At 38.5% G+C, this 15,166-nt stretch overlaps 1 protein-coding gene across 3 annotated transcripts in view; it reads right to left on the bottom strand.

The window, feature by feature from the left end:
- Positions 1-486: 486 nt before the first annotated feature.
- The window catches only part of STAP1 (signal transducing adaptor family member 1), a 53,913-nt gene continuing 39,233 nt past the window's right edge, over positions 487-15,166 (bottom strand). For all 3 annotated transcript variants that reach the window (XM_037734242.1, XM_017516570.2, XM_017516569.2), the window contains 2 exons: positions 14,198-14,294; positions 487-1,092 (listed from right to left, as the gene is read on the bottom strand). In XM_037734242.1, coding sequence (XP_037590170.1) covers positions 1,031-1,092; positions 14,198-14,294 — 159 coding nt within the window. In that variant the 3' untranslated portion in view covers positions 487-1,030. The remainder of the gene's footprint in view (positions 1,093-14,197; positions 14,295-15,166) is intronic.

Here is a 15,166-nt window from a genome sequence, read left to right on the forward strand (position 1 = left end):
AACAAATACCACACACCATGTGGATTAAAGAACACAAATTTATTTTCTCACAGTTCTAGAAGCTAGATGTTCAAGGTTTTGGCTAGGTTGATTTTTACCCCCCATGAGGCCTCTCTCCTTGACTTGTCAATGGCTATTTTCTCCTTCTGTCTCACAAACTCTTTCCTCTGTAGAATATAGACTATATCTTTTCATTTATAGTTGATTGTGTGATTCCCAAATTGAATAACCATCAAAATCAATTTAAAAGCTAGCTTTTGAAGAAAAAAAATTATGAAAAAAAATCCCTGTGATTTTGATTCAGTAGATGTAGTCTGGGGCTGATGGTTCTGTATTTTTAAAAACTTGAGTATTTATAATCAGGCTTACCATACTTACAAAACAAGATGAAACAGACTTTTTCTGTTTTTACAAAACAGACTTTCACCATCTTTGTGAGGAAGTAATGGGTTGATTTTGAACTGCAAAAAGATGACATCAGGAAGAAACATGGGAATGGATACATTTATTTCCATTAACAAAAAAATGTGGTATATAGTATTTCCATTGGAAAGGGCTTCTCCTAGTACATTTCATGTCTCTAACTTCCAGCTAGGTAATTAAAATGCATATTTGATAAATTAGTCAAATCAGATTTCAACAAAACTTAGGTTTTCTGGGAATTAGTAGAATTTAGAACTAGAGAAACTGCTGTGGGAATTGTATAGAGGAAATATATTTAATTGAGGCCTAAATAAAGAGAAAACCTCCATCTAGAAAGTACTATGTGTTTTCAGCTTATGTCAGTGCATGGGAATGTGTATATCTGCAGGTTACCACCACAGCCATAGTCTTCTGGTTTCCCTGTGAATTGGTTTCATTCTGATAAGATAATGAAATTGTATGGTACAATGTTTAATTCTAATTCTGGTGTTCAAGTGAGTGACTTGGAAATCAGGATCAAGAGAATATAGGTAATTCTTTTTAAGAGTATGGTTTTCTTTTGAAATATAAATTACCAGGATACACAAAGGAGCTTTCACATTCTATTTCATGCAATGTGTGGACTTTTCTTCAACTTTTCACTTCTCCCTTCCATATTGGGTTCTTGACCTAGAAATTGTGGGTAGAAAAACTTAATTAGAGAACCAATATTGTAGAAAAAGGTGGTTCTTTATTTTCAGTGAGTTGATTTTCCTGCTTGTGCTCAGAACATTGCTAGTGTGGTAGTAAATGTTAGGAAAATAAATACTAAATATTCAGGTGCCTTTTTACATTTTATTTTGTCCTGGACTTGTAATTTTGTTCCTAATATCTTTTTTCTTTCTCTTTAGCTTAATATCAGTTACCTGCCTTATATTTTGAAGGTGCTTTTAGTTTAAACTGCACATTTCTGGAGCTGGGAAATATCTTTGACCATTCTTGTTCCATTGTTGTTCTTTTGGTGTAAGAGAGAGCCGAATGCTGACATGGGTTAACAGGGATCAAAGAAAACCTTGTTTTCTTTTAGATAATATTTTATTACATATTAACTTTTTCCAAATCTCCAGATTTGTACCCTTACCTGCTCTACAACACCCATTTCCCAACTCAAGGTAAATTGAAGCTTAATGTACTAGCAGTCTCACTGTGCCCCAACCATGAGTGCAAATTCCTGAAGCAATTTTAGGGTTCCACAAAGTTTTCTTAAAACATCAGCATTATTTGTCAAGATAAGTTTTGATCTTTGAGTAGCTTTTCTTAGAAAGTCCTGTTTTCATTCTCATGTACTTTTCCGTCTTTCTGCTTTTGAAAGAATATATGTTACTCTCCAGATGATATTCTAATTATTTAAAGTCTTTCTTCACATGCCCCTCTAATTCCATCTGTTCTTATATCATTCCCCAGTCCCTATACAAAGGAATCTGAAATGCAGGGAGGATGAGTATTTTGTTCCTAATCACAAAGCAAACTGAACAAGTTTGGTCACATACCAATAGCAGTTTAGTTGTCTGTTTCTAAAATCATTGGCATTTTATATCAATAGTGCTTTTTTTTTTTTTTTTTTTTTTTTTTTTTTTTTTTTTTTTTTTTTTTTTCCTGGCCCTGCCCTAAGGATGGCTCCTAGTCAAGATGCAGCCTGTGGCAGTGGCAGCATGGGCACCCAAAATCCCATGAGAAAATTCATCCTTCCATTCAGAGAAATCGGGAAAAGTGGACAGAGGGGAGAATTGGAATTACATTTTTCTCTTTCCTATCACTAATTTCTTGGAGAGATTGGGGCAGCTGCAGTCGCAGAACTGCAATTATAGCACAGGTGTCATCAATAAGCTCCATCATTCTAGCAAGAACACCAAGAAAAAAGACCCTTGGTGGCTGGAGAGTATGGAGAAATCCCAGAGAGGTGACAGCTGGAAAAGAGTTACCTCCTAGTTCTGAAGTGACACAAGTTCCAGGCTCACCTCTGAATTGTGCATGCACAGAACCAGATACAAAACAGATGCCAAAGGCTATGACAACTAAACTAAGGAATAAACCATCACCAAGTCTCAGGCTGATGATTCCTGAGAAATACGGAAAACAGCGTAACAGAGGCTTTGAAAACTGAAGTAATGTTGGAATTGCTTCCCACAGAAAGTGAGACAGAACTGGTTCAATCTAATCAGTATGGTTACCTGCTTTTAAAACATGCTCCAGAGAATGTTAACAGGAATCAGAGCCTCATAATGTAATATTCAAAATGTTCAAGACACCATTCAGAATTACTTGATATATGAATTACCGGGAATTACTTGATATACAAAAAGCTGGAGGAATGTAACCAATTCCCCAATTTTATTTTATTTATTTTTATTTTTTTTATTTTTGAGATGGAGTCTTGCACTGTTGCCCAGGCTGGAATGCAGTGGCGTGATCTCGGCTCACCGCAACCTCCACCTCCCAGGTTCAAGTGATTCTCCTTGCCTCAGCCTCCAAAATAGCTGGGATTACAGATGCATACCACCATGCCTGGCTAATTTTTTTGTATTTTTAGTAGAGATGGGATTTCACTATGTTGGCCAGGCTGGTCTCGAACTCCTGACCTCATGATCTGCCCCCCTCGGCCTCCCAAAGTGCTGGGGTTACAAGCGTGAGCCACCATGCTCAACCCAATTCCCCAATTATCAAGGGAAAAGACAATGGATGCCAACACTTAGATAACTAAGATGTTGAAATTATCAGATGGAGACCTTAAGGCAGCTATGTTTCATTAGGTGGTCATAAACACTCTTGAAATGAATATAAAGATAGATGTTCTCAACAAAGAAAAGCTATAAAAACCCAATGGAGGCTGGGCACGGTGGCTCACGCCGGTAATCCCAGCACTTTAAGGAGGCTGAGGCGGGTGGATCACGAGGTCACAAGTTCAAGACCAGCCTGGCCAAGATGGTGAAACCCTGTCTCTACTAACAATACAAAAATTAGCTGGGTGTGGTGGTGGGTCCCTGTAATCCCAGCTACTGAGGAGGCTGAGGCAGGGAATTCCTTGAACCTGGGAAGTGGAGGCTGCAGTGAGCCAATCACATCACTGGACTCCAGCCTAGGCAACAGAGCAAGACTCCATCTCAAGAAAACAAAACAAAACCAAAAACCCAATGGAGGGAGGAGATGGAGCTAGATGGCCAAATAGAACCCTCCAGCTATCCCAACAGGAACACCAAATTAAATAACTGTCCACACTTAGAAAGCACCTTAACAAGAACGAAAAAGTCAGGTGAGCAATTACAATACTTGGTTTTAACATCATAGCAATTAAAGAGACACTGAAGAGGGTAGGAAAAATAGTCTTGAATTGTCAACCTGGTTTCTTCCCCCATCTCCCTGCAGTGGCTGCTGGTGCAGAGAGAAAATCTATGTCCTTAGGAAAAGGAGTGGACAGTGACTATAGCACGTTGCATTGGAACTCAGTGCTACTTGTCACAGGAGAAAACAGCATAGGGCAGAATTCAGCCAGTGCTATAGAGGGGAGCATTTAGATGAGCTCTGGCCAGAGAGGAATCATCCATCCCAGTGGTCAGAATCAGATCTCCGAATAGTCTCAGCACCAGAGGCTAAAGTGATCTGGGGTTCTAAATAAACTTGAAAGGCAGTTTAGGCCACAAAGACTGAGGGTCCTGGGCAAGTCCTGTACCATGCTGGGCTTGGAGCCAGTGCCTAGATGGCATTTCTGGACCCACCCCGGGTCAGAGAGGAGTCCCCTACACTAAATGGAGAGAACTAGGCCTGGGCAGCATTCACCACAAACTGATTGAAGAGCCCTTGGGTCTTGAGTGAATATCGGTGGTAGCCAGGCAGCACTCACCACAGGCCTAGGACGGTGGTAGCCATGGGGAGAGACTCTGCCTGAGTAAAGAGTAGGAAGAACTTTGTCTTGTACCTTGGGTGCCAGTTCAGCTGCTGTAGAATAGAGCACGAAGTAGATTGCTAAGATTCCTAACTCCAGGCCCTGGCTCCTGGATGGCATTTCTTGACTCACTCTGGTCTGGCATGGGGGAGCTCACCAATCTGAAGGGAAGGACACAAGCTTAGCTGGATTAGCCACTTGCCGAATAAGCCCTTGAGCCTTCAGTGGACATCAGCGGTAACCAAACAATGATCACCATTGGCATTGGCTAAGACTCAGTACTGTGCTGGCTCCAGGTATGACCCAGCACAGTCATAGTGGTGGTGGCCATAGGAGTGCTTGTGTCCACCCCTCTCTCAGCTCCAGGCAGCTCAGCACAGAGAGAGAGACCATTTGCTGGGGGGAAAGTAAGGGAAGAGAACAGAGTCTCTGCCTGGTAGACCAGGACATTCTTTTGGATATTTCCCCAAGACCAAGGCAGTCCCTCTACAAGTCTGCAAGAGTCACAGTGTTCCTGGGCCCAGGTGCCTCCTAATGTACATGTGGCTGCAGTGACCAAAGACTTAGATTAGAACATTCAAATTATTTTTGAAGACTGGGAAAACCTTTCCAAGAAGGATGGGTACAACCAAGCACATACTGTGAAGACTAGAATTCCTAACTCTTTACTGCCCAGACATCAACACAAGCATCAAGACCATACAGGTAAATATGACCTTACCAAATGAACTAAATCACCAGTAACTAATTCTAGAGTGATAAAGATGTGTAAACTTTCAGGCAGTGAATTCAAAATAGCCATTTTGAGGAAGCTCAATGAAAAGAAAACACAGAGAAGGAATTCAGAATCCTATCACATAATTTAACAAAGAGATTTAAATAATTTTTAAAAGTCAAGCAGAAATTCTGGACCTGAAAAATTGACATTCTGAAGGATACATCAGAGTCTCTCAATAGCAGAATTGATCAAGCAGAAGAAAGAATTACTGAGCTTGAAGACAGGATATTTGAAGATACAGAATCAGAGGAGACAAAAAAAGAATAAAAAGGAATGAAGCACACCTACAGTATCCTGAATAAACAAAAAGTCTCAAAAGATCAAATATAAGAGTTATTGGTCTTAAAGTAGAGATACCAAGGTAGAAAGTGTATTCAAAGTAATAACAGAACTTTCCAAATTTAGAGAAAGGTATAAATATTCAAGTACAAATGGTCATGGAACACCTAGCAGATTTAACCCAAAGAAGACTACTTCAAGACAGTTAATATTCTAACTCCCAAGGATAGGATAAAGAAATGATCCTAAAAGCAACAAGAGAAAAGCAACAAATAAAATACAAAGGAGCTCCAATACATTTGGCAGCAGACTTCTCAGTAGAAATCTTATAAGCGAGGAGAGCATGACATATTTAATGTGCAAAAGAAAAAAACTTTTCTCCTAGAAAGTATATCCACTGAAAATATCCATCAAACATGAAGGAGAAATAAAGACTTAACTAGACAAACAAAAGCTGGGCGATTTCAATGCCCGACTCACCCTACAAGAAATGCTAAAGAGAGTTCTTCAATGTGATAGAAAAGGACATTAATGAGTGATAAGAAATTGTCTTATTTCTTTGGAACAAAACTCACTGGTAATAATACACAGACAGAATAGTAAAACACCATAATTGTCATGTGTAAACTACTTATATCTTAAGTAGAAAGACTAAAAGATGAACCAATCAAAAATAACTACAATTTTTCAAGACATCCACAGTATAAAAAGATAGTGACCAGGCATGTGGCTCATGCCTGTAATCCTGGCATTTTGGGAGGCTGAGGTAGGTGGATTGCCTGAGGTCAGGAGTTCAAGATCAGCCTGCCCAACATGGTGAAACCTCGTCTCTACTAAAAATACAAAAATTAGCTGGCCATGGTGGCAGGTACCTGTAATCCCAGCTACTTGGGAGACTGAGGCAGGAGAATCACTTGAACCTGGGAGGCAGAGTTTGTGGTGAGCCGAGATTGCACCATTGCACCCCAGCCTGGACCACAAGAGTGAAAAAGAAAAAAAAAAAAGTGAAGGTATGAAGTTAAAATATAGAGCTATTATTAGTTTCTGTTTGTTTTTGCAGTCAATGTTGTCATCAGTTTAAGATAATGGGTTATAAGATGTTATTTGAAAGCTTCATGGTATTTCAAATTTAAAAACAACATTCACAAAAAATAAAAAAGATACCACCAGAGAAAATCACCTTCACAAAAAAAAAAAGGAAAGAAGGTAGAAGGAAGAGGAGATCACAAAACAATGAGAAAACAAATAACAAAATGGCAGTAGTAAGTCCTTATCAATAATACATTGAATATAAATGGACTAAACTCATCAATCAAAAGACATAGAGTGGCTGAATGAATAAAAAACAAGACTCACCAATCTGTTATCTACAAGAAACATACATTACCTATAAAGACACACATAGACTGAAACTAAAAAGATGGAAAAAGATATTCCATGCAAATAGAAATCTAAAATCAGGAGTAGTTATATGAGACAAAATATATTTCAAGTCAAAAATTAGGAAAGATTACTATATAATGATCAAAGAGTCAAGTCAGCAAGAAGACGCAATTGTAAATATATATGCACCCAACACTGGGCACCCATGTATGTAAAGCAAGTATTATTAGAGCTTAAGAGAGAGATAGACCCCAATACAATAATAGCTAGAGACATCAACATCCAATTTTCATCTATACAAAATCAATAAACATCAGACATAATCTGCACTATAGACCAAATGAACCTAATAGATATTTACAGAACATTTCATTCAGCATCTACAGAATACACATTTTATCTTCAGAACATGGATTATTTTCAAGAATAGACCATATGTAAGGCCACAAAACAAGTCTTTAAAACATTCAAAAAATTGAAATAATACTAAGCATCATCTCCAACCACAATGCAATAAAACTTAGAAATTAGTAATAAGAGGAACTTTGGAAACTATACAAACACATGGCAATTAAACGATAGGCTCCTGAATGACCAGTGTGTCGGTGAATAAATTAGAAAGGAAATTTTAAAATTTCTTGAAACAAATCAAAATGGCAATTCAGCAGCCCAAAACATATGAGATACAGCAAAAGCAGTACTAAGAGGTAAATTTATACCAATAAGCATCTACATCAGAAAAGTAGAAAAGTTTCAAATAAACAATCTAATGATTCATCTTAAAGAACTATGAAAGCAAGAGCAAACCAAAATTAGTAGAAGAAAAGAAACAACAAAGGTCACAGCAGAAATAAATGAAATTTAAATTTTAAGAAATACAAAAGATGATTAAGAAGTTCGCTTTCTGAAAACAAACAGGGTGGACATGATGGCTGACTCCTGTAATCCCAACACTTTGGGAGGCCAAGGCAGGTGGATTACTTGAGGTCAGGAGTTCGAGACCAGCCTGGCCAACATGGTGAAACCCCCTCTCTACTAAAAATACAAAAATGAGCCAGTTGTCGTGGTGCAAACCTGTAATCCCAGCTACTTGGGAGGCTGAGGCAGGAGAATCACTTGAACCCAGGAGACAGAGGTTGCAGTAAGCTGAGATCACGCCACTGCACTCCAGCCTGGGTGACAGAATCTCAAAAAAGAAAAAAAAAAAAAAAAAAAAAAAAAAAAAAAAAAAAAGAAATCAATAAACCTTTACCCAGACTAAAAAGAAGACCCAAATATACACAGGATGAAAAAGGAGACATTACAACTGATATCACAGAAATTAAAAGGATCATTAGAGACTACTATAAGCAACTATATGTCAATAAGTTGGAAAATAGAAAAGAAATAAATTTCTAGACACAACCTACCAAGATCGAACCATGAAAAATCCAAAACCATTATTATAGGCCAATAATAAATATTGAGGTCAACGCCATAATAAAAATCTCCCAGCAAAGAAGAACCAGGAACCCAATGGTTTCACTGCCAAATTCTACCAAAGGTTTAAAGAAGTACTAATATCAATCCTACTAAGATTATTCCAAAAAATAGAGGAAGGAATACTTTCGACATCATTCTGCATTGCTAGTATTACCTTGATAACAAAACTAGACAAAGACATTTTTAAAAAACTACAGGCCAGTATCTTTGATGAACATTGATGTAAAATGACTCAACAAAATACTAGCATAGTAAATTCAACAACACATTAAAAAGATCATTGAACATGATCAAGTGGGATTTATCATCCCTGGGATACAAGGATGACTCAACATATGTAAATCAATTAGTGTAATGTATCATATTACCAGAATGAAGGACAAAAATTATATGATCATTTCAATTGATGCTGGAAAAGCATTTTATAAAATTCAACATCCCTTCGTGACCTGAAACTATGGAACTACTACAAGAAAACACTGGGAAACTCTCCAGGACATTGGTCTAGACAAAATTTTTTTGAGTAAGACACCACAAGCACAGGCAACCAAAGCAAAAATGAACAAATGAGATCACATTAAATTAAAAAGCCATGCAAAACAAAACAAAACAAAAATCATTAAGCTGAAGAGATGACCCACAGAATGGGAAAAAATATTTGCAAACTACACATCTGACAAGGAATCAATAACCTGAATACATAAGGAGTTCAATAACTCAATAGGAAAATAATCTAATAAAACAACTAAAAATGGGCAAAATATCTGAATAGACTTTTCTCAGAAGACATACAAATAGTATACGAAAAGGTGCTCAACATCATTGATCATCAGAGAAATGCAAATCAAAACTACATTGTGATATCATCTCACCGCATGTTAAATGGCTTATATTCCAAAGACAGGCAGTAACCAATGCTGGCAAGGATGCAGAGAAAAGGGAACCTTCATACAGTGATAGTGGGAATGTATATTAGTAAAGCAGCTATAGAGAACAGTAATGAAGGCTCCTCAACAAAAGAAAAATAGAACTACTACATGACCCAGCAATCCCACTGGTAGGTATATACCCCAAAGAAAGGAAATCAGTGTACTAAAGAGATATTTGTACTCCTGTGTTTATGACAACACAATTCACAATAGCCAAGACAGAGAGTGCAAGGGAAACAGCCACTTTTAAACCATCCGATCTTGTGAGAACTCATTATGAGAACAGCATGGGGGAAACTGCCCCATGATCCAGTCACATCCCACCAGATCCCTCCCTCAACACCTGAGAATTATAATTTGAGATGAGATTTGAGTGAGAACACAGAGCCAAACCATATCATTCCTGGCCCCTCCCAAATATCATGTCCTTTTCACATTTCAAAACCTATCATGCCTTCCCAACAGTCCCTCAAAGTCTTAACTCATTCCAGCTTTAACCTAAAAGTCCAAGTGCAAAGTCTCATATGAGACAAGGTAAGTCCCTTTTGCCTGTGAGCCTGTAAAATAAAAAACAAGTTAGTTACTTCCAAGATACAATGGGGATACAAGCATTGGGTAAATACAGCCATTCCAAATGGGAGAAATTTACCAAAACAAAGGGGTTACAGGATCCATGCAAGCTTGAAAGCCAACAGGGCAGTTACTAAATCTTAAAGATCCAAAATAATCTTCTTTGACTCCATGTCTCATATCCAGGGAATGCTGTGGCAAAGGGTGGGCTCCCAAGGACCGGGGCAGCTCTGCCTCTGTGGCTCTGCAGGGTACAGCCCCACAACTGCTTTCAAGGGCTAGCATTAAGTGCCTGTGGCATTTCCAGATACATGGTGGAAGCTGTGGGTGAATCTACCATTCTGGGATCTGGAGCATGGTGGTCCTCTTCTCACAGGTCCACTAGACAGAGCCAGTGGGAACTCTACGTGGGGGCCCCAACCCCACATTTCCCCTCTGCACTGCACTAGTAGAATCTCTCCATTAGGGCTCAACCCCTGCAGCAGATTTCTACCTGGACATCTAGGCATTTTCATACATCCTCTAAAATCTAGGCGGAGGTTCCGCAATCTCAATTCTTATCTTCTGCGCACCTGCAGGCCCAATATCACATGGAAGCCACCAATGCTTGGGTTTTGCACATTCTGAAGCACCGACCTGAGCTGTACCTCAACACCTTTTAGCCACAGCTGGAGCAGGCACAGCTGAGACACAGGGTGCCATGTCTTGAGGTTGCACAAAGCAGTGGGGCCCTGGGTCCAGCCCATGAAACCATTTTTCCCTCCTAGGCTTCCAGGCCTGTGATGGAAGCCGCTGCCTTGAAAATCTGACATGCCCTGGAGACATTTTCCCCATTGTCTTGGTGATTAACATTCGGCTTCTCATTACGTATGCAAATTTCTACAGCCAGCTTCAATTCTTCCCCAGAAAATGGGTTTTCTTTCCTACCATATGGCCAGGCTGCAAATTTTCCAAATGATTATGCTCTGCTTCCTTTTTACACATAAGTTCCAATTTCAAACTATCTCTTTGTGAATGCATATGACTGTATGCTTTTAAAAAAAAAAAAAAAAAGGTCACATCTTGAACACTTTGCTGCTTAGAAATTTCTTCTGCCAGATACCCTAAATTATCTCTCTCAAGTTCAAAGTTCCACAGATCTCTAGGGTAGGGGCAAAATGCCACCAGTCTCTTTGTTAAAGCATAGTATGAATGACTTTTACCCCAGTTCCCAACAGGATCCTCATCTATATCTGAGAACACTTCAGCTGGATTTCATTGTCCATGTCACTATCACCAATTTGGTCAAAACCATTGAATAAGTCTCTAGAAAGTTCCAAACTTTCCCACATCTTTCTGTCGTCTTCTGAGCCCTCCAAATTGTTCTACTGTCTGCCTGTTACCTAGTTCAAAAGTCACTTCCACATTTTCGGGTAATCTTTATAGCAGTACCCCACTCTGCCAGTACCAAATCTCTGTATGAGTCTGTTTTCACACTGCTATAAAGATACTACCTGAGACTAGGTAATTTATCAAAGAAGTTTAACTGACTTACAGTTCCCCATGGCTATAGAAGCCTTAGGAAACTTACAATCATGACAGAAGGTAAAGGGGAAGCAAAGCACACCTTCACAAGGTAGCAAAAGACAGAGAGAGCACAGGGGAAATGGCCACTTTTAAACCATCAGATCTCATGAGAACTCCCTCAGTATCAGGAAAACAGCATGGGGGAAACCAGCCCCATAATCCAATCACCTCCCACCAGGTCCATACCTCAACATTTGGGGATTACAGTTTGAGATTTGTGTGGAGACACACAGCCAAAACATTAGAACAATTATAATTCAAATTTTACAGAATAGCATTTACTGGCAACAAAAAATTAAATAGATATAAATCAAAATAAGTATGTGCAGATGCTATATGCTGAAACAAAGCACTATGAAAAAAAATCAAGGACAGCCCAAATGTACCAGTATATACTGCATTCCTCAGCTGGGAGACTCAATATGAAGATGTCAGTTCTTCCTAAACCGATCAACAGATTCGACATAATCCAGTCAAAGTCTCAGGAGGATTGTTCTCTGGATAGCAACAAGCTGATTCTAAAATTTATAATGAAAGGCAAAGAAACTAGACTAGTCCAAACAATTTGGAAAAAAAAAAAAGCCAGGAACAAAGTAATCCTCCTGATTTTAATAATTACTATAAACTTATAGTAACTGTGGCAAAAGGGTAGGAATATATATCATTGGAAATTAATCCATACAAATATGGTCAATAGATATTTACAAATGTCGCAAAGACAATTCAGTGGAGAAGGAACCATTTATTTTTATTTTTAATTTTTTGGAGACAGGGTCTCTCTGTTGCCAAGGCTGCGGTGCATTGGCACAGCCATCGTGCACTGCAACCTTGAACTTTTGTTTGCCTCACCCTCCCAAGTAGCTAGGACCACAGGCATTTGCTACCATACCCATACCTAGCTTTTTTTTAATTTTTTTTGGAGAGATAACGTCTCCCTATGTTGCCCAGGCTGCTTGTAAAGTGATCCTCCTGCCTTGTGCTCCCAAAGTGCTGGGATTATATATGTGAGTTGCCCTGTCTGGAGGGATAATCTTTTTATCAAATGGGCTGGAACAACTACACATCTAAATGCAACTAAAATGAGCTGTGACTCAGCCTTTCCACTTTAAAAAAAAATCAAAATGTATCATAGATCTAAATGTGAAATATAAATTACAACACTTCTAAAAGAAAACAGTAAAATAATTTTGTGATTTTAGGTTAGGCAGAGTTCTCAGGTACAACACCAAAGTACAATCTACAGAGGCAAAACTTAAAGCTCTGCTCTCCAAAAGACGCTGTTAAAATAATGAAAAGACAAATCACAGACTAAGAAATTACTTGCCAATCACATACCTGACAAAAAGAAAAAGAAAAACTTGTATCCAGAATATGTTCAGAGCTCTCAAAACTTAACTATGAAAGGAAAAACAACCCAATAAAAAAATATGAGCAAAAGACTTAAACAAATACTTTCCCAAATAAAATATATAAATGGCAAATAACACAGAAAAAGATGGTCAGCATTATTATTCAGTGGGGTTATATTTTAAGTGAGATATTTAAAAATAAGACAACTTAAAGAGAATATCAAACTAAGGGGAGACATTGTAGACATTTTTAAAATACTTGATGGGATTTTAAGTCATATTGTTTCAAAGCCAGAAATTGGATTAATATGTGGAAGTTGAAGGAATGCTTCAGACTCAGTATCAAGGAAGAATTCTCTAATATGAGAACTGTCCAGAAGTGAAATGTGCTCCTTCAAAAATCAAATGTAAGCCCTCTTACGTTCACAATTCACAAACAAGCTGAACGGTCATATCTTAGAGATGTTTCCTGTACTGAGTGTGCAGGTGAGTTCTAAACAGATAAGATAGTATAATTTTGTAAAGTTCCTTCCGACCCTGAGATTCTGTGGTTTTGGTTACTGTTGTTATTTGGCATCACAAGATTCATAATCATGTTTTAAGAACTTGGACTTTTAAACTTACTCTCCTTTTAATTAATGAGACCATCCAAATATGCCTCTGGTGGAGGTAGCCAAATAAGGTTGCTTTCCCTCATAATCTGTAGGGACTTGTTTTGATAACTAAATCCAAACAAGCTGAAAATATTTTCTCTCTCCTGCTTACAGTTTGCCAGTGACCATGTGTACCAAGAACTGTTGCACAGGATAGAGAGAGACTATTACATTCAACCTGGCTTGCTCTGACAGAAATTGGACTGCAAAAAGAGGCAGTTTCAGGGGTGTGTAAACTGTGCAGTTGTGTAGGGTCTCATGTTTGGTTTAATGGTTTGCTATAACTGTTTTTGGAATTCTTAATTTATGAACAAGGGGCTGGCAAATTCTGCAGCTGGTCCTAACTACAATCTTTATCTGTAATTCCTCACCACCCACTCATTCCTTGTAATTTTGCAATCTGACTTCTGCCTTCATAGTGGAGTAAAACTTCTCTCTCAAGTCATCTATTGGCTAATCACCAGTTCCCACCATCCCTTCTTAATCTTCATTCATTTTATCTTGTATTAAGCATCCTTGTTGATGGACTATACCTTTAAATTCCATTTAGTTTCCATTAACTTACATGATTATGGTTTTCTCTTACCTCTAATTTTGTTTGATAAAGCTGAGTAGAATGATAGAATAAAGTTATAGTGATAATACATACCTCAGGTTTTTCCATTCCCTAGAATGCACCCATGCTCTATTCACAATACGTACTGGTACTTTCCTGTTTTCACAGACTGAATGACAAAATGATTTCCAAATGGACAAATTTAAAGGCTAAACTACAGTTTCTGCCTGGCTGGTACAACAAATCATATGCAGAGTTTTGGGAATTGTGTTTTGTTTCCTTTAATATAGCAATTAAGTGAAGAGCATACCAGTGTTTTCATCTGTTGAACATATAAATGGCCGTAAATTTCCTCGAGTCTCCTTCACAAAATAATCAATGACACTGAAAAGGTTTGGAAGTGTTACCTGTATGAATAGAGAGCGAGAGAAAACTCAGTGTCACCTGGGTAAAAATGGAGTAAGAGAATGCTCAGTTGGAATCTAGTGGCGATTACTGTCATTACTTCACTTCAATGGATTACTGTATGACCATAGTTTTATATATCCATGTGTCTTATTTCTCCTTTTTAATTGACCATATGTCCATTCTCTGTTGAGGAATTACCTCCTCTCCCATTGAAGACAATCTGGTGGACAATAGTTATGTACCTTGCTCTCCCTCAATTAAAGCATAAGAATGTAAGCCAGGTGTGGTGGCTCACACCTGTAATCCCAGCACTTTGGGAAGTGCAGGTGGGAGGATCACTTGAGACCAGGGGTTTCAGACCAGCCTGAGCAACATAGAGAGATCCTGTCTCTACATAATTGAAAAAATTAGCTAGGTGTGGTGGCTCACACTTGTAGTGTCAGCTACTCAGAGGGCAGAGGCAGGAGGATTCCTTGAGTCCAGGAGTTTGAGGCTGCTTGAGTTATGATAGTGCCACTGCACTGCAACCTGGGTGACAGGGTAAGACCCTTTCCTAAAAGGGGGAGCAAAAGATTGTGACTCAAGTTAGGCCAGAAAATGCTTTCTTTCTGAAATTTGAACTTGAGTAGATGAACAGAGAAGGATAGCATTTTCCTAATCAGATGGTTCTTAGCACAAGTTGCTTCCTAGTCCCTGAAGGTTTGCAATCCTTCCAGTCATTCTATGTTTTTTTTTTCCCCATTTATTTATTTTATTGCATTTTAGGTTTTGGGGTACATGTGAAGAACATGCAAAATTGTTGCATAGGAACACACATGGCAGTGTGATTTGCTGCCTTCCTCCCCATCACCTACATCTGGCATTTCTCCCC

The sequence above is a fragment of the Cebus imitator genome, unplaced genomic scaffold (assembly GCF_001604975.1).
Source record: "Cebus imitator isolate Cc_AM_T3 unplaced genomic scaffold, Cebus_imitator-1.0 Scaffold594, whole genome shotgun sequence".
NCBI classification, from domain to species: Eukaryota; Metazoa; Chordata; class Mammalia; order Primates; family Cebidae; genus Cebus; species Cebus imitator.